General features: G+C 30.8%; 1 protein-coding gene across 3 annotated transcripts; it reads right to left on the minus strand.

The window, feature by feature from the left end:
- Positions 1-8,328: 8,328 nt before the first annotated feature.
- On the minus strand, positions 8,329-19,756 carry LOC145053970 (zein-binding protein (Protein of unknown function, DUF593)). Of its 3 annotated transcripts, none has more exons than XM_079002103.1 (2): positions 18,795-19,756; positions 8,329-9,062 (listed from the first exon to the last, which is right to left on the minus strand). In XM_079002103.1, exon 1 carries the CDS (start codon positions 19,593-19,595, stop codon positions 18,798-18,800), a length of 798 nt encoding a protein of 265 aa, XP_078858229.1. In that variant the 5' UTR covers positions 19,596-19,756; the 3' UTR covers positions 8,329-9,062; positions 18,795-18,797. The 3 variants fall into 3 exon arrangements, with proteins under 3 accessions (XP_078858229.1, XP_078858228.1, XP_078858227.1); XM_079002102.1 differs by lacking the exon at positions 8,329-9,062 and adding an exon at positions 10,446-12,961; XM_079002101.1 differs by lacking the exon at positions 8,329-9,062 and adding an exon at positions 10,446-13,942.
- Positions 19,757-21,603: the final 1,847 nt, after the last annotated feature.

Consider the following 21,603-nt stretch of genomic DNA (forward strand, 5'->3'; position numbering starts at 1 on the left):
TGCACATGATTGTTTGATTGGCATGGGGGTTGGGTTGAGGCGGGTCCTGCTTCGTGTTGTAGGCCAACATACCTAGGGCAGACCGGATAGACTGAAGGCCCAGGAGGGCACCTAGTCAGGCCGAAGGCCCGACGAGCGGTCCGGATAGGGTGAAGGCCCCAAGAGGGCAGTCTAGACGTGTCGAGGCTCAGAGAGTGGTCCAAACAGACTGAAGGCCTGATGCGGGCGGTCCAGTCATACTGTAGACTTAGAGAGTGGACCAGGTGGACTGAAGGCCCGATGCGGGCGGACCAGTCACACTGTAGACTCGAGATGCATGGATGTTCTGTTTGCTTATATATTATATGATACGGTTATATCGGTATGGGATTGGTATTTTGGGGGTAACTCATTAAGCCTTCAAGCTTACAATTCTAGTTTATTGTTTCAGGTTTAGCGGATGACCGCGGGAAGACGAAAGCGTGGCCGTACACTTCCTCGATTGATGATTTTGATTTCTGGGAACTCGGATGTTTAAACTATTTTGAAAAGAAATGCTAATAACGGAATGGTTTTAAATGATTTAAAAAGTTTAAAATTGGCTCGAATTTTATGGATGTTACATAATGTTTTTCGGTGTGCCAACAAAATCGATTGTTATGGATGTAATTTTCTTATATTTTTGGCAATTATTTGATAAAAAGGTAATAATTTAGCATAAGTTTGTCATTTTCTCTTATAAGGCTAAGGGAGTGGTACCAGCCTAACCGAGCTCCACCTTAGCCATCTCCATCTCTACCAAACATGATGCCAAACAGAGGACATGGAAGAAGAAGAAGAATAAGAGCAGAGGAAAATATGTATGGGTGAGAGAGGAGTAGCTCGGCAGAAACATACAGTGTTAAGCCACCGAACTTGGCATGTCGAGTTCGTGGCATGGTGTGTACGTGCTGTGTCCAGGTAGGATGTGTCGAACTCTTACCGAGCCCACTCCTTATAGCCTAATTAGCAAGAATTGTCAACTTCGGTTATCAATGATCATTGGTTGTTTAGTATTTTAATATAAATAAATCAACAATAGGTTAATATAGTATGTGATGACGACAACGAATATTTCAAGCTTGTAGACCCCAACTGTGAGCGAAAGAATATCAACAATGAGCGAGAATGGGTGTTAAGGACGAAGCAAATAGTTAACTTGGTGGGAGATCGAACAATAAAATTATGCCTTTTTGATTTTTATTTATGGAAGGGGCATGGTTTGCAATAATATAAGTGTTTAATAGTAATAAAAATTATAATAAATAAGAAAATAAGGATCAAATTAAATGTAAAAGCATGGTTTGAATATTTGAGATCACCATAAAAACACCGATGATCGTTTGAATTATAATTTAGACTATAATCTTAGGATGCCATATGTCTATGGATAAAATTACTTATAAGGAATCGAAGTTTAATAATTTTCAAGGCTGTTAAATTATCATAAGTTCCTTGTAAATTAACTTAAATATAAATAATCATTCATTCTTTTGTTTAATGAAGTAGTCGAGAAATTGATTCTTCCCGATTTCTTATTACCCTTATATACCATAACGTTGCAGCATTGAAATATAGGAGAAGGGGCCTAAAAAGAGTTTGGGTAAGATCATTTTAATGTTTACTCGTCCTTTCTTTTTGGCAACTAATGGTAATAACAAACATCACACAAAATGAGTCAAGTAAAAATGAGTCTTTATTCCTGTTTTGCTCCGCCTTGTGTCTTGCTAGATGTGAGTGTTTTTTCTAATCCATTGTCTGTTTAAAAAAAAATGAGTCAATAATTTAATGAAGTGGTCGAGAAATTGAAAACAAAAATTATTTCAGCAAGTAAAAAATAAGCTATTTCAAATACCCGAATTTCAGAAGTTGTTTCACTAAAAACATTCAAAATTGAGTAATGTAGATTTTCCACCGGAAACCATGAAACACAATGAATATATCAACATCAGCCTTTTCAAAATACAACCAACTATAGCATTGTACTTTCAAAGTACAATGCTTTAATTGGTTAAAGTACAATGCTTTAATAAGAAAAAAATCAACTACAATGTTATAAATGTACTTTAAATTTTATAAACAAATTTAACTTTATACGAAAAGACACACACAACACAACACGTATACACACAGGCAAAGTACCATGCCATTTTTTGCATTTACATCAAAGTATCTTTCTAGATGAGGGTTTTGTCTCTTTGTTTGGTTTTGGGGATTCCCTTATTGAAAATTTACCTAAAATCATGAACTTTTTACATTTTTTCTAAGAAACAAAACACTTAGAAGTTTGAAAAAAGGTAAACGAAAATCAAGAAATACTTAAACTCTATCGATTGGTCGTATCTATGGATTAATCTCAAGAAAAATCTGCATAAAACCAAGAAATAATGCGTCAGAAGCTTGAAGTTTAAATGAATGTCTAACATTGATATAGTTATCATTAGCAGTTGCTATGAACAATAAAATGAAGGAAAATAGGGTATAGTTGTTAGAATTAGGGATGAGAGTAGGTCCAAACCCGGACCGGTAGACCCGGACCCGGAAAACCCGAGAACCGATTAACGAGATTTTTTAGGACCGAAAACCGGACCAGTATATTGGAACCGGTTCCGGGTAAGGTACTGGGTAAAGTGGATCTAGAACCGGAAAACCCGGAAATATCAAAGTGGGTCGAATGGAACCGGGTAAAGTGGGTCTAAAACTGAAAAACCCGGGGAACCGGGTAAAGTGGGTCGAATGCATGTTTTAAAATTTCACAAAATACAAAAATAAAGCTGAAAAAAAAAAGAAATTCGTAGCTTTGATATCCCAACTTTAGGAGACTATAAGTTAATGAATATGAAACCAAAAAAGACAAAATTATAGTCTAAAATCATGTACAAACTCTATACTACACTTTGGAAAAAACTGCATGCTATTCCGACTTCAAACGAGTTAGATATGCATGTTTTAAATCTATCACAAAATACAAAGAAAGCTTAAAAACATAAAATTTTCAGCTTTGATATCCCGAATTTGAGAGACTATAAGTTAATGAAAAAACACCCAAAAATAACAAAATTATAGTCTAAAATCATGTACAAACTATAAACTACACTTTGGAAAAAAAAAACCTCATGTCAATCTGACTTCAAATGAATGCGATATGCATGTTTTAAAACTATCACAGAATATAAAAAAAAACTGAAAAATATAAAATTTCCAGCTTTGATATCCCGACTTTGAGCGACTATAAGTCGATAAATATAAACCCAAAAATGACAAAATTATAGTCTAAAATCATGTACAAACTATAAACTATACTATGGAAAAAACCTCATGCCAATCTGACTTTAAACGAATGAGATATGCATGTTTTAAAACTATCACAAAATACAAAAAAAAGCTGAAAAACATATATTTCCAGCTTTGATATCCCGACTTTGAGAGACTATACGTCAATGAATATAAAACCAAAAATGACAAAATTATAGTCTAAAATCATGTTAAAATTACAAACTATACTATGGAAAAAACCTCATGCCAATCCGACTACAAACGAATGAGATATGTATGTTTTGAACTTTTCATAGAAACTGGTTCCGGCCCCTAAAACCGGTTCCGGTTCCTAACACGGTTCCGGTTCTTAAACCCGCTTTACCCGGACCCGAAACCCGGATTACCCGGAACCCGGATAGAGCCATTCTTTAAACCCGGGAGCCGGACCCATTTTACGTATTCCAGTTCTAACGGTTCCGGTTCCGGTCCGATTCCGGTCCAGTTTTTCGGTTCTAAATCTCATCCCTAGTTAGAATAAAAGATAATTTTACATAGATATTAAGAAATAATCCAATAAAAAGCCAACTCTTTTGGTCATTGGGAAAGTCGCTTAAACCAATGACACAAAAATCATCCAGGCACTAAAATGATAAAAGAAAAAGTGTTTCATATAAAATTTAAAAAATAAGGGGAAAGACCATACCTCAATAACTACAAAATGAGAGGATTAGTAGGAATGTATCTAATTTTTGTCGTACCACTCTGCAAAAAATACAACATAATATCTTATACCCTTTAATAGGCTGTCAAATATTGTTATATTGTTTGGGAACTTTAATTGCAGGTTGTTTCTTTGTTAAACGACTGTTTAGATTGATGCGGTGTCACACTGGCATATAGTAGCAACAGCGGTTTAGATTTAGGGTTTAGGGTTTTGGTGGTGTCAAAGGGCGACAAGAACGTACGAAGCAGTGTTGGCCCATTTGCATGATTGATGGGCCCAATAGACTTAAAACATACACGGAACATTATTCACTGCGTTACATAGTGTAACACAATATCCGCGTAAATATAGTTAAGGTTCTTATGAGACTCGTTCATTCATTCGTACCTACCTAGTGTACAACCTTTAGTCCTATAGTTATAACCAGAGTCACCTGGAGGGAGAGCGATAGTTTGTGTATAGATCTATACGGGGTTGATAGCCCCGCACCTGAGCTGTTCGCTACATCTAGACTAGGCCAGTCTAGGGTGACAAATGTCTTACCTTAAACAAGTCGATGTCTGAAAAATGTCATGACAGGCAAATCAATCATATCAAGTATGGTTATAACGACTCACAAAGAAATTAATTCTGCTGTAAAATTTACAGAATACATAAACGATTCTACAATTACAATTCTATACAAACACCAACGTACGGTCTTTGGGTTTTTAATACTACAACACTTTTACAGGCATAAAATATCAGAGTTTTTGGGAAAAACTTACATTATACATCACCTTCTACTTATAACAGAAAACATGTGATTTTCTAGAATACTTCCCTTATACATTTTCAAAACACACATGCTTTAATACAAGATTTGATACAAAGCATTCAAACCATATTTTTTTTTTACAGAAAATATCAGGTTTTCTGGTGTTTACTAAGTCATACAAACATTTCATACAAATACACTTATGAACTCACCAACATTATATATGTTGACGTTTTCAAAATAACTTGTATTATCAGGAAATCGTTAAGCAGGTGGGCATCAAGAATATGTGGAAATCTGTTGCATTTTGATGCTATTATAAACCATTATATTCTGGGATGTAACTCATGTAAACAATTACAATGATGTAAGCTCAATATTGTTGTATTATTGAATGTGTGATGATGATGCTTGCCTTGTTTCTATTATATTCAATGTGATGATATTCCAATATGAAGTCACTCAACCCCCGGACGATTCCGCCATTCCGGTCCAGGGGTGTGACAGATTAGTATCAGAGCATTGTTTATAGTGAACTGACATATCTAATCATACAAGATATGCAACTATAAATACAATGGGACTAAATTACTCTGAACAAAATAATTACAATACATATATATTTGTGCATTAGTACAATAACAATAAAAGTCTTTGGAGGAATTGAACATCGTGGTTAAACCCGGACAATTATGTAGTCGTATTAGGGATAAATATAGCCTGATCAACTATATTTATTCAAAATACGACCAACATGTGTTTGGGAGTGATCATGGTGGGCAATGAATCTAGAAACTCACCAACCTTGTATCCAAAAGTTGTAACAACGTAAAAATTTAAAACAATTTTCCATTTTTCAACAAAATAAAAGTCATTCAATATTCTCAAATCTCATGTTTAACAAATGTCATCATGAAAAAAACATATCCCAAGATCATAAAATGAAATCCTCTGCCAGTGTGTACGAATCGTGCCGGCGCCTTCCCGTGATTCTCGCTAATACCAGAAACACATAACACATAACATTGTAAGCATAAAAGCTTAGTGAGTTCCCCAAAATACCACATACAACAAATTAGCCACTCGAGGCTATAACTATGTATGACCCTCTTGTCAATGTGTCTCAGTGGGACCCTCCAGTCCCACAACTCTGGTGGACCCTCTGGTCCTAACTCTATGGACCTTCTGGTCCTAACTCTGTAAAATCTGAATCATACATAGCATAAATCACATAGGAATAATGCAGTGTATCACATCATATAAATAGCACATAAAACACTCTATCACACAACTCTGATTACCTCCCTAGGTAAAGTATAGTGAGAAGACTCACATCGGGTAACTCGGATAATCTTGTACACGAATACACTGATCTAGCCCCCGCCTAATCACATAAACAATATCCTCAAATAAATAATGGCTCTCAAAGGCTAGATTAAATCCCTTTCTACAATCCCACAGAAGGGTAAAAGACCACTTTACCCCTCCTTGACCCTAAAGTCCAAATGTTGACTAAAACCCTAATCAGTGTCTCAAACCTTTACGCTGCGCGTACTGAGATTTACGCCCAACGTAAGTCTCAGTTTCATGCTCTTATGGATTTTTGGTCTTAAACGGTTAAGACATAAACTCAAACTCCAAATTTGACTTTTCTAAGGTCACTTAATCCATAAAGTTGAAACCTTTAAGCCTTTGCATGGCTGTAAAGGTCACTAATCACTCTAAACACCTTTCCTATTTCCTCATAAAGCCTTTATCTCATGCATGACTTAATATTCATGTCTAAGATTGGATTTTTATGAACCCACAACTCATTTTACTCTGAAATATGGCAGATCTAAGCTTATGAAGACCATTTTCTCATAAAGTCTCCACCTTGGGACCAAAATCCCTAAAAATTGGTCCATGAAGCACAAATAAAAAATGACAAGGAAAGCTTTGAGCTTTTTACCTCCAAGTGAAGCTCCTCCCTCTGTAGAACTTAGATCCAAGCTTGTACTCCAACTTCTAGCCTCCACAAGAACCTCCTCTTCTTCTTCACTAACACACAAAGGCACTTTCTAGCTCAAGAATACTCACACACTAGCTTTAGAATGATAATATTGCTCTCCTAGGGTTTCTCTCTATGGAATGGTGGCTGGGTACAAGACCATAGCATTCCTTTTATAGTCCTCAAGCCACAATTAGGTTTTGCATCTGGGCCAGCTACGCCCAGCGTAACCCTGGGTACGCCCTACGTACCTAGGCGAGTCCGCGCCCAAAGTAAGCGCTTGAGTATGCGCGGTGTACTCTTCAGTACGCCCAACGTACTCAAATGCCATACTTTTCCATAAGGGGCTAAACTTGACAACTTGATAAAGAAGAAGAGTTTAAGAGATGCACTTGAACTTTTCCATAAGGGACTAAAAAACATGTGAACTTGCGAACTCATAATCAACTCATCATTTTTCAAAACCAAAAACACAAATCTTCTCTAAATGGTGGGTCTAAGCCATATCTAGGCTCAAAAAAGAAAAAGATTTGACAATTTTTTTTTTATTTATTTTGGAAATTTGCATGTATGCATAGTCAGCAGTCATATGACTGCTGATGAGCAAAATCAACAGTCATATGGACTACGGATGTGCACAATCAACAATGATTGTGCTCATCAACAGTTTATATGACTGCTGATTGTGGTCATCAGCAGTCATCCACAAAAAAAAATCATCAAATCTTTTTTTAGCCTTTATATGGCTTACACACACCATTTGGAGAAGATTGATGTTTTTGGTGTTGAAAAATGATAGTTGATTATGAGTTCGCAAGTTCTCACAAATCTTTTGGTTCTCAAAAGAACACACACACAGACACACACACACACACACACACACACACATATATATATATATATATTAATTTGTTGTTTCAGATATAAATGTTGTCTAGCTTTTCAAGATATTTTGCAATTTACATGCGTACGCGACAAAAAGGGTTAATAGGTCATGTGCATGAACATTTTAGATATTGATATCGCAACTGATACTCGCACCATATTCATGTTAGATATCATAAATCATAATTTGAACATGTTTTTACAACTATGCTCAAGAGGCTTTAAGTCATATATATTCACATCTTCGAAGTTGTATCGAACACTCATTTGGAGATTCATGATCCACAATGTGACCATTCATGACTTAAGCCATGAGATACAATAAATTTTTAATAATACTGTGAACATGATGTAATGCACTGAATGTGTTTTAAAACTAAAAATGATCGAAAACTCTTTGTTACTAATTAGGTTAATATGATGAAATTTATGATTTATTTTAATAATGTTTCATATCATACACCAGTGAAATGCACACAACGATACTAAAAACCTGGAAATCTTTAAACAAATACCAAAAACTAAACCAAGATTGAATTTTCAAACCATCATGAGAAAAGATTGATGATCAAAAACCATTTAGGTTCAAATTGAAACCCAAAAACCGAAGCTCAAAAGCCTTTTAATTATGATTAACTAACTAACATCAAAGCCATAAAATTAACTGAAATGAGAGGAAGACTAGGTGTTGTTAACCTTGATGGTGAACATGGTAGCTCTTATCTATATCTCCGACAATGAGACTATCATAACTATAGACTGCTCTTTCTTTTCACTATTTAGAAATAAAAGTACATATTTGGAAACGCAAGCATTGCAAAAACATTAACAAGAAGATTTGTATTTTTTGGATTAATTTTGATTTATGAATCTGATTTTTTTTCTTCGCCTTCATCCCTACAACCTCTGTTTCTTATTGATCTATTTCGATTCTACATCAATTAACATCGATTCGACAATCACGATCCCCGCTTGAAGGTGAACGAGAAGCCTTAATGGAAGGCTCTAATTAGTCATATATTGGCAAGATGATCCTAACAGTAGACACATGCACCAAATATCACCCAATTTCTTATTCCACATGGTAGAGTGACAATTCATAATTCCACACTATTTTCTTATTCCATACAGGTTTTACGGTGATAAAGAGGGCAACGTTTAGGGGTTTTGAGTGGAGAAAAGAGAAATGAATGAAGAGGGTAGTAATGTGATGGTGAAAGTGTGTGCAAGTGAAGAGACGAGAGAAACAAGTGAAAAAGAACGATGAGGGTTGTGCTGATGTCGATGATGAGGTTGAGAGAAAGAGGAAACATAGTTAGCCAAAATGACCAACCATATAAGTTTTTGAAACCACAAGGACTAGATACTTGACATTTTATAGTTGTCCTTGAGAGAATTTTGGAAACCACTTACACCATGTAAAACCCACCCTGCAATTTGAGTCCACAAGTTCAAACATTAAAAAAAACATAATCACAAGTTCTAAGTCAATCCTAATACATAAAAAAAAAGAAACATAAATACAATACCAAAACAAAATATAATTCACGATGAATCCAAACAGATCATGATCAAAATCATATATATTAAAACATGGAGTGTTATATGCATCAAGTTCACGGCCACTTAGAATATGAAATTCACAATCATCTTCATTCTCATCAAAAAAATATTACACTTTCTTTTTCTACATTATCAAATAAGATTTTTTAATGTCATTAATATACAAATAATAAACTAAAATTGCAATATTAAATTAATTCATGTGGAAATAAAAAACGTAACATTGCGTTTGACAAATTTAAACAAAATGACTTTGTTAATAAAGAAATATTTTTAAAATATATTGTATGTATTTTGTAAACACAAGTTGTATTGAAAAATACAAGATCATTTAGCCTTTGATGTTCCAACCTATTCCACCTTTTCGAATGAATCCTTTCAAAGACACCCCAAATACGCTCACAATCGGAAGATGATGTGGTTTGCCTTAATATTCTAACAAACTTTTGTAATATCGGGGCATCTCCGCTAAATAACTTACATCATTCATCTAAAAAAGAAATTGCTAAAAAACATATATTTCATGATAATGTATTTAGTAATAACATATAAAATTTAAATCAGACATAGACACGAAATAGTACGATAAGCAACATCACTTGATTGACCAAAAGTACCTCCACTCACGAAACTTGGCTAAAGACATTGTAAGATCTACAACTTCCTTACCTAGATAATTCTTCTTAACCGTATCAAGAAAACCTTGAAAAACCTCTTTCCTATAACGAAGCTTGTCATGATCATACTAAAAAGATGGGTTTAACCAATAAGTTGCGCACAATGAATACTTTTACACAACATCCTATCCCAATGACGATTGATTATTTTAGTATAAGGCTCGTATAATTCTTTCTTTTTCTTAAACAATTCCTTACCCCCTTTCTTGCTTGTTGCATTCCCTCATAATCATAATCTGATGTAGGTTTTTCATTTAAATCACACAACACACAAGCATTAACAAAAAAGTCACCACTTTCACTATAATCAAACAAATCTCCCAAAAAGTTTTTTTTCAAGACATTTTGTTTACGTTCATCAACATTTTCCACTTTAAACATCTTCTTAAACTCATTAGATATGACCAAAGCTTGTAAATCAGCTTTATGGTCATACAAACTTCTCAACGCAATGGACGTGGTACCAAAATGAGTATCACATGGACGAATGATTTTTGTCCAACCATGTCTTTTCCTTAACCAATTCATAGGCCACTTGATTATAAATAAAAAAAGTAAGCCTCGAGACCAAACTTTTCATGCTATAAAATTTCAAAACATCCTTTAATACAAGATCAAACCAATGTGATAGAACTATATCTTTCACATAGCAAATTACCAACAAGTTTGTCTACAAACTTGTTGGTAACAATTTGAACAATGTTCTACAAATTACAACTATGAAACATTGCTCTTTATATCTGATACATCAACATATTTAAGAAACGAATCCCTTTGGGACAACAAACCAATAATTTAATCAATTGCCGTTGCCTAATATCTCCCTCCACCTATCACTCATAATCGTGCAACCACTTTCAATCCATTGGCTATTATACAAATCAGCAATAATAAAATTGACTTCTTAACTTCTATCAACAAATTGACAATCGAAGCAAGATAATTAGGTGCTTTGTAAACATAACCAAATCTTACTATTTTACCCATCATATGTTGAAAATAAGAGCAATTACAAGCATTCATAGGCGTACATGTATCATAAAACCATTTAACAATAGTTAAATCTACATCATGTAATTTTTCCTTACTTTGCATTATAGATTTAATCGTAAGTTTGACAATAAGAAAGGATGCAAATTTGATGTAGTTTTCCTTTCTAAACATATTGTTCTTTGACATTCCTTAGTTATGTTTCCTCCGACTCTTTATCGTCATCTGAAATATTAAAAACTATTTATGCCACCACCATTAGCTTTATTTTTTCTATGTGGGCCATTTAAAAAAAAATACCTTACATAGTTAAATGAAGAACGAAGACCGATAAATCCTGAGCATACGCAACTCAATCATATTCTCCCATTCAATCAAATGTAAGAACGAATATGGATAAATCATCAGCATATGCAACTCTAGTTGTTGATGATAAGGGAAAAGAGACACATGAGTAATTTTTGGCAAAAGGTTATTCATTATGGTGGAATAAGAAGCATCTTGTCGATACTAGTGGTGAAATAACATCATGTAAAATAGTAACTCTGGAAGTCCATTTACTATGTAATGTATTTTGATAGAAACAACCCAAAAGGAAAAAAGATAAAGCCAATGGTGGTGACACAAATAGTATTAATATCTTAGATGACGATAAAGAGTCGGATGAAACATTCCTCATAATTGCAAAATGTCGAAGAACGGTTTGTTAAAAAAAGGAAAAAAAGGAAAGCTACATCACGTTTTCATCTTTTCTTCACAAAGGGTATAAATGATCATTCTCGACCCACAATTAAATTTGCCATGCAAAGTAAGGAAAAATTACATGATGTGGATTTAGATATTGTTATGTGGTTCAGTGACACATGTGTACCTACGAATGATTATAACTCTCCTTATATTCAACATACAGAACATGAAATAATAGGATTTTGTTATGGTTACAAAACACCTAATTATAATGCTTTGAGGGTCAATTTGTTGTCAAGACGCTAAGTAGTTAGTTTTGTTATTATTGATTCATATAGAAGTCAATGGATTGAAAGTGGTTGCACGATTATGAATGATTGGTAAGGGATATTAAGCAACGACATTTGATTAATTTATTGGTTGATTGTCCAAATATGTTGATGTATCAAATATAGAGAACAATGCTTCATATTTGTGTAATTTGTTTGTTAAGATTGTTAAAATGGTAGAAACAAAGAATATTGTTCAAACTGTTAGTAACAATGCTGGTAATTACAAGCTTGCTGGTAATTTATTATGTAAAAGATATACTTTTATTTCTTGGCCTCTCAATCTGCAACACATTTCTTAATTTTGTATTAAATAATGTTTAAGAATTAGAGAATGTGAAAAATCTGGTCACTCTTGCATATCGTACTGTTTTAATTTCTAATCATAATTAACCCTTGAATTGGATAAGGAAAAGACGCGATTGGACAAAAATCATCCATTTATGTGCTACTCGTTTTGGTACTACAATCATTTCATTGAAAAGTTTGTATGGCCATAATTTACAAGCTATGGTCATGTCTAACAAGTTTAAGAACATGTTGAAAGTGGGAAATTCATTTGGATATAAACAAATGCTTTTGAACGGAATGTTTTGGAGGAATTTTTTGATTAAAATGAAAGTGATGACTCATTTGTTAAGGCTTTTGAGTTTGTGCAATTCGGATGAAAAATCTGCACTGGGTTATATTTATGGGAGAATGCATCGGGCAAGGAAAGGGGTTATGGAATTGTTTAAGAAAAATAAAGAATTATACAAGCCTTATATCGAGATAATTGATCACCATTGGAATAAGATGTTGTGTAAAAGTATTCATTGTGCGACTTATTGGTTAATTTGAACTTTTTAGATCATGAGAAGCTTTGTAGAGAGAGGGATATATATATATATATATAGAGAGAGAGAGAGAGAGAGAGAGGTTTTTCAAGGTGTTCTTGATATGGTTGAAATTTTTTATTCAGGTAGGGAAGTTTTAGATCTTACAATTAGGTGTTGTTTGTTTTTTTGAAGCCAAAATGTTTGCAGTTTGCGGACCACATCTGCAAGCCTCTGCGGCAGAAGAGGTGGACCAAATGTCTGCAGTCTGCAATAAGAAGACTGTGTGTTTTTAACGTTTGCAGCTGTTGAAATAAATTAATTTTTCAAACTTAATTCCATGTCATAAACATTAAAAATGCATTTTTAGCAAAAAGAGAAAGAAAAAAAAAACAGGTGGTCTTTTTTTTTTAGCAAAAAGAGAAAGAAAAAAGACAGTGGCACATGTCTGCGCCAGGAAGACCTCGCGCAGACGTTTTTTGGTCTGCGCACTTCCAAAAAACAAACACTCTGCGAGGGCATATGTCTGCGCGTTGTCTGCGCGGCGCAGACAAAAGTGATTGCGCAACTCTTCACAAAAAAAACAAACAGCCCCTTAATGTCTTTAGGCAAGTTTTGTGACATTGAAGGTACTTTTGGTAGATTTAGCTATGTTGCTTCTTATACTTATCCAAGTATGATTTGAATTTTAAATGTTACTTTAAATATACTATTATGAAATCTATGTTTGGCTAATCATTTCTTTTTTTAGATGAGTGATGGAAGTTATTTGATGGAGATACAGAGTATTGCGAAAGTCATAGGTTGTAAGCGTAATTGGAGTGCCTTTCACATGAAAGTGAATAGTAGGTTGGAAAATCAATGATCTTGTATTTGTTCGATATAATTTACGTTTACAAAATAGATACAATATATTTTAATAAAATATTTATTCAATTCGCAATGTCAATTCATTTTTTCAAGTTTTTAATGTTTTTGTAGACTTGAGGTTGATAAAAGGTCTTATGATTCAATTGACTATGAATGTATTGATAAGATTAACTTTTGGGTGGTTGAAGAAGAGTTGAAAAGAGAACTTAGGTGCTGTTTGTTTTTCGTCTTCAGATCGTCTTGCCCTCTTCTGTCTGCGCCACGCAGACATTAGCCTTTACAGGCTGTTTGTTTTTTTGAAGACTGCAAACCTAAAAATGTCTACGCGCTCTCTTCTTGGCGCAGATGTAGATGAGAGTCTTCTAACATCTTCAGACATCTTCTAGCATAAAAAACACATATATCTTTATTTTGTTTAGTTATTTTTTAAAATTTATATTTATTCCAACTTTATTATTAATAATAAAGAATTTGAAAAAAAAATTACAATACTTAAAAAAAAAGGTTCGACGACACAATCATAACATTTTTGACAAATTTATAAATATAGATTTATTATAATAATGGTCGTTGAAATTGTTTATATAAATATGAAAAAAATCAGAATATATTCTTATATTTTGTGCCAAATTTTATAAAACATTATTTAATACAGTATCGTCAATTTCTTGGAAAATATTTATAGTACATTTTTAATTGATTTAATTGAAAAAATTGAAGTTTATTTCCATCCATTTATGTGTCAAATTCTTTGATTTATAATTAAATGTTTAGGTATAACTTTGCGACAAAAATTGTTAGGTTTTATCAAATATATACGTTAATTCGTACCATTTTATTTTCACTTTTTATACAATAATATATAAAAGTTGATCTAGATTTGTTAATTATTTATAACAAAGTCATAAAAATACTAAAAAATTACTTTGAAGTTAAAAAAAAATCATACTATTTACTTTTAGTTTATTTTAATAATCTGCAGATGTTAAAAAAACAAACAACTTTTTTTTTCAGACTGTAGACGTTTGGTCCACCTCTTCTACTGCAGACATTTAGCCCAAAAAAAACAACACCTTAATTATGATGATTTACAAAATATGCTTGGCGAACATGAGCAAAAATCTGCTTCTCAAACGTAATGTTACATTTTTTATTTCTACATAAATTAATTTAGTGTTACAATTTTAGTTTACTATTAGCATATTAATGACATAAAAAAATCATTTTGATACTTTAGAAAAAGAAAATGGTCATGTTAATGTTGATAAGGATGAAGATGATAACGAATTTCGTATTATAAGCAATCGTGAGCCTGATGCACATAACACTGAAGTGTCTCAATATTTGTGATATGATTTGATTGTCATTTGTTTAGATTCATTGCAAATTATATTTTGTTTTGGCATTGTAATTATGTTTCACTTTTGATGCATTGAGATTCAACTGAAACTTGTGGACATCAATTTCCATGTTTTTATATATGTTTGTATTCATGTATGTTTATGGATCAACCTTTTTTTTTTTTTTTTAATTTTTGTTATGAATTTGATTCAAACATTTTTACAAATTTGCCCAACTTTTTTTTACAATTTTTTTTAATGTCTTTTAAAATTAGTTTTATTTTATTTTATTTTATTTACAAAACTAACCTTTTTAGTTATAAAATTATTGTTTACATTTTTTTAGTAAAATTTTCATGTATTTCTTTTCGATGTTTCATGTATGTTATAAATATTTTTTTTGTTTTTACAAGTTATGTTTTTTCCGAAATTCTTTTCCAACTTTGTTGTTTATTTTGTGCATGTAAAGTTATAAAAACATATAAATATTCGCTTTAACTTATTTATTTTAGTTAAATTTGTAAAAAACCTAATTTGTAATAAAAAATCTTAAGTTGTAAAAAAATACAAAAAGTTGTAAAAAAACTAATTAAAAGAAGTTGTAAAAGCTATAAAAAAATAATTTGTAAGAAAAAAAAAACTAATTTTAAAAAACATAGAAAAACAAAGTTGTAAAAAAGACGATGGAGCAAATTTGTAAAAACGGTTAGTAATAAAATTTAAAACTTAACCTAAATTTTGAAAAACAAAAAAGTTAGAAAACCTAAATACATGTTGCAGCACATCACGAGGACTCATTCGGGTCAACCTTCATGGTAAGGAAAAATAAATCAAAAAAAGTAATAAAAATGGTAGAAAAGTCATTTCATGTCTCTCAAAAGATGAAACATGCAAATTTAAAATAAGGAGTGATGACATGTACAATTTTTAACCAACCGATGAACGATTTGAGTTAATTTTTGAAAATAATGACAAAACGCACATTTTGGTACGAGAGACGATTCGTGTAATTTACCCTAGTATTTTAAATTGAGAATATTAGTTAGTCATATATAGGCTATGTTTGGCGTACTAGCTGAAAAGCTAGCTGTTATATAAAAAGCTAAATGATAGCTGAAAAACTAGCTGATAAAAAATGACGTTTGATAAAACTAGCTGAAATATATAAAACGACATAAAAAGACATTTAAAAGAATATGTTTTGTATAATTAACTAGATTATAGCCCGCGTTAAACACGGGAACGCATAAAAAACATATAATTTTTTACAGATATTGCATAATGATTATAAAAAAAATATATGGTTATTGGTATTATTGAAATGTGTAGAAAATACATTGAAAACGATAAATATCCATAATCATTGAAGGACCTCTTCGTCTCATATACTTATGATATTATTATATAATTATACACATTTTAATTAGATGTTCTTTCCATAATAAGATTACCTAATTTAAATATATATTGACAACCAATATATCATTTTTTCCACTGCATTAAATATTGACAACTATTTCATTTATTCAAATAAAGTCATATAATATAATTTATAGAATGTTAAATGTTATATGGATTTAATTTTAGTATATCATTAATGGAGATTATTTTCTAAATCATGATAAATTTATTTTAAATTGATTATGAATATAAGTGCTAGCTTTTATGTTTGTTCTTATTTATTTGGTGTTTACAAGAACTTTGCATTAGTTTTTTAATCTTAGTATAGAATTAATGTAATTTGGTATATATCTTTCAATTATATGAAATATCAAATATTGACATTTCATTACTATTGTGATAATTTAGTTTATATATTGTATTTTTACTAATCTTAACGGTTTTATTTTTTTCTAATAACCGTAACGTTTTTACTAATTGCACTTTCTACAAATCTCCTAATATCTTATAATTTTTATCTTACTTTATAATTTTTCATAACTATGTTATTTTCAAGATTGACTGTCTTAATAGTTTTTTTTTTTATTTTTTTTATTTTTTTTATTTTATATATATATATATATATATATATATATATATATATATATATATATATATATATATATTTCATTGTACAACATCATCGTTTGTATGTATTCTGTAATTTCACTTTAAAAATGCTTAATATTTACACCTTGATATTGTTTTTTTTAATAAACTCATGTAATAACTATGGAATATATCTCGTTTTAATTAACATTTACTTCCTTCATTAAATCAAATTCCTCATTAAACGAATATATTTTTGGAAAGTAATAATTATAATGGGGCAACATTATCTAAGACGTAAATGCTTGATATACTTTTGGAGGAAAAATCAGGATCATTAAAAAATTTTATATAAAGAAAATACAAATTTAAATTTGGTGAAATTATGGATGAAATTACTGGCGAAAATTTTATATAAAGAAAATACAAATTATTTTGGACGTAAATGCTTAATCACTTTTGGAAAGTAATAATTATAATGGGGCAACATTATTTAATTTCAATGATATTTTAAAATCATGCAAAAATTAACCGGATTCTTATTACATAAAAATTAAAAAAAAATCATAATCATCTCTAATATATAAAAGTAACATTTTTGTAATTAATGTCAGTTCCCATGATAGTTAATTTTTGTTTTGTTAAAGGTACGTAATATCTTTTCCTATTTATTTGAAAAGTTTCAGAAAAATAGTTAACTGATTTCATGTAATTTGTGAGTAAGAAAATCGAAATATATGAATACATATATTTGATATAAAAACAAAAAAATAATCGAAAAAAATATAAAAAACGAAAGAAGATACTAACCTTCTATTGCTCAAGAGCGAATGTTTGAAGTAGAGAATAAAGATGGAAGTTATAAGCAATAAGAATGATGTAGGAGAAGGTTGGAACAAAAGAAACGATTGAAAATAAGTGTGAGTCGTGGATTCAAAGATGAATCGTATTACGTGATAATTTGAATATGATTTTTTGGTATTAATGATTTCCTAATAAAAATAGATTTTGTATTAATGGTTTACTAATATAAATGGATTTATATTAATGGTTGATATTAATGCCTTGATTGAAATGGTTTGTTAGTAATATGTTTTTAAAATTGACCATATTAAAATCTTCATAACCGGGAATTAAAGATTTAAAATATGAAAAGCTTTTATTGGAATTAAATACATTCCATTTCAACAAATGTAAGTTATTGTTTGACGATTGGAAAACATTTATTGGAATTAAATACATTCTATATGGGGAATATGATGTCAGCAATTTGATCTAAAAGTGAAAAAAATAAGATTAAAATACAATCAATGGTCCAGATTATTTAAGATGATGTCATAAGGTTTCCTTTTTAATAATATTTAGAGATTAAGGGGTATATGTGAAATATTTTAAAAAAAAGCCCTGAAAAGTCTAAGTATCTTTTTAAATATAACTATATAACTAAATAAACCAAAAATGTATAGATCTAAACTTGGAAGGACCAAAATTGACACATTGGACATCATTATAATATAATTAAATTTGATGTTATACTGTTTTTTTCCATCAAAATTGTATAAGAAATTAAGAATAGTGTTGAATAATAGCAAAAGGTATAAAAATAATGTAAAAAAAAAAGAGATTTGATGATGTTTTGGAATTGCCCTAAAGTACTGTTATATCAATTTGCATGTTTAATTAAACATATTTCCTTTTGTTTTACTAAAGTTTTGCCATTTTTATTAGAATATAATTATTTGATTCGAATAGATGATAATTACATAATTAATATAATAATTAAGAGTTATTAAAGACATGAAATTATGATTTATGAGACGTTTTTTTTTTTTTTTTTTTTTTTAATTTTCTGCTATTTTCAAATTACCAACAAAATAGTCAAAGTAACAAACAGAGACGTACCAGTTACCATGGCGACAAACCCAATTCAAGAGAGCTAACGAGCCCTTCATCGAGGTTATCAAGACGACTCAAAGATCCATTAATCCATTCGCTTCCATCTTCACCATCGTAACTCTGATAAAGCTTCAATCTTTGTTTATACAATCTTAAACGATCTTCCAATATGCTTCTTTCCGATTCATGTTTCATCACAATCCACCTCAACGATTGAATAACTTCTTGATCATGGAGTTGCTTTTCATGACTCAATCTTTGATGTTGTTGGGCTTCCATTTCAAGGACGCTTTTCTGATTCTGAAGACGCAAAATCAAAGCCATTGCTTCCTCGGCTGCAGTGGTGGACGCCATTCGCTCTTTCTCGAGTTCTATGTAAGCATCATGCGCTCGCTGCCTCTCTATCTTCACCAATCTTCTCAGAGTCATTACATCGAACACTTGGTCTTCTTCGTCACAATGCTCTTGTTTATCAGCACCGGAACGACTTCTTTCGTTGCTATTTACAGTTTCTTTAACCACCTCCCATTTCTCGATCATTGGCGAGGTCGGAATATTAAAAAAACTCATCAATCCGCATTTACAAATCGACATCTTCGAATCGGAGTTCCCATGTAAACAATTTCTCAAGCACAACCAATTTAGAAACCGATTAAAAAACCCAACGTTGAAAATCTTTATACCAAAATAAAGCAAAATTAAGAGACCTAAAAGATCCATGAACTTTTTTAAACAGCCCACGATCAAAACCCAAAACCCTAAATCTCTGTCAAAACCCCAAAAGCAAAAAACCGATTCAAGATCCATAGAGAAATATCCCAGATGAAAGTTCGAATATATCCCTTGAAATGTTTCAAAGTATTCGCAGTAGTTTAAATGCGTAAATTCTACAAATATAAAGTTCTTCGGTGTTTATATAGCATTTATGGTGCAACAAACGAGAAATATCATATTTATGATATTTTTGCGTTAACATATAAAGTTGGAGATTATGCGAAAATCGGGGCAAATGTGTTTGTGTATCTACGTTTTAAAATAATTACTATGAATGTTTCAATAGTCAAAATAAGAATTTAGATAGTTAGTTATAACAATGCGATATATTTTCTTTTACATTGTTCAAAAAACCAAATTTAAAGTCGCGATTCTTAACTTCATATACCATTAAATTTATTCGATGATATGTTTGAACAATTGCCTTATTATTAGTAGATAACACAACAAGATAAAGTAAAAGTTGATATTATAACCAATAATATATAATAGTATGATTATGGTGCATAATAGTATGATTATGGTATGATTATCATATCTTATTAATATAATAGTATGATTATGGTATATAAATATGTGATTCATATATCATATTATTTTAATGTGTAATATGGAAAATAAATGGTTTTATATCTAGGGATTATAATTGTACTATGTACCATACAAATGAAACAATAGATGATCGAAATAAATTGGGACCACTTTGACAAAATCATAACCAAATTAATAAGTGGTTTAAGGTTTTGTCCATCTCATTTGTGTCTTGTTAATGTCATAATTGGGATGGTTTTGGACCACATCCATTTTTTACATAATCATAACTTGAGTTTCTGTGAAATAATTTATTCATTATTATGTGAAATAATCAATAACAATATTAATGAGATAATATATAATGCATGAAGGAGCTATTTGTACCAGAATTTGAAATATGTTTGAATAATTGTTTAGTGAGTATTGAGGAAGAACTCAAGCAAGGTGTTGTTTGTTTTTTGGAAAAAACCTCTTCAGACCTCTTATTGCTGCGCGGTGCAGCACATGCACAACACTTTTCATCTCGCAGTTGTTTGTTTTTTAGAAGTCTTCAGAGTCAAAAACTTATGTGCGTGCTCTGTTTGACGCAGCAGTTGTACTACCTCTTCCAGCCTCTTTTTTTTTCTTGCTAAATTTTTTATTATATGTTGTTGAAATTTTATTTCACTTTTTTTTTTCGTTTTTTGTTTATTCTTGTTGATTTTTTTTTTCGTTTTTTTATATTGAATAATGATAATTTTTGATGAAATATCATTATTTTTTTACTAAATATCTTTGTTTTTTTTGTTGAAATATCATTATTTTTTACTGAATTATCATTAATTCTTGCCGAAATGTTATACATTATTAAATTTTTCGTATTAAAAAAACTATTTTTGATTTATAAAAGTAGTTTATTTTAATTTTTTAATATCTGCAGCAGTATGCAGATGTTAAAAAAACAAACACGCTTTTTATTACAGTCTGCAGCCGTTTGGTCCACCTCTTCTACTGCAGGGGTTGCAGAGGTGGTCCGCAGACTTTATGAATTTTTGCTTCAGAAAATTAAACAGCACCTTAGTTTCAGAAGTTATAGATTTTAATTATAAAAGTAATATCAACTTTTTAAATTTTAATAAATGTCAACATTGCTAAAAAATATATATATATATATATATATATATATATATATATATATATATATATATATATATATATATATATATATATATATATATATATATATAGAATGTTCTTTTCTGTGGTTGAATGGCTTATTTGCCAAACATGGATTTTGAATGTTGATAAATTCTTTTTTAATATCTTTTTATGGTGATTATTATTTATCAATAGGGACGACAATTCATATCAATTGACCAAGGATGAGTTGTTTCGTTTTTTTTTTTATTTATCAAATTTTAATCTAAAATATAATATGATATTCTGACAGCTAACTTTTGAGAGTTTTTATAAATTTGTGAAATAACTCCAAAGAAAAAACTTCTTTTATGAGTATGAGCTTAAAAGT

Source organism: Lactuca serriola, chromosome 5 (assembly GCF_051521515.1).
Source record: "Lactuca serriola cultivar US96UC23 chromosome 5, Lser_US96UC23_V15, whole genome shotgun sequence".
Classification (NCBI taxonomy): domain Eukaryota; kingdom Viridiplantae; phylum Streptophyta; class Magnoliopsida; order Asterales; family Asteraceae; genus Lactuca; species Lactuca serriola.

Bases quoted from the DNA above. Each gene is read 5' to 3' on its own strand.
- LOC145053970 (XM_079002103.1), bottom strand. From the start codon at position 19,595: ATGGATCTTGAATCGGTTTTTTGCTTTTGGGGTTTTGACAGAGATTTA.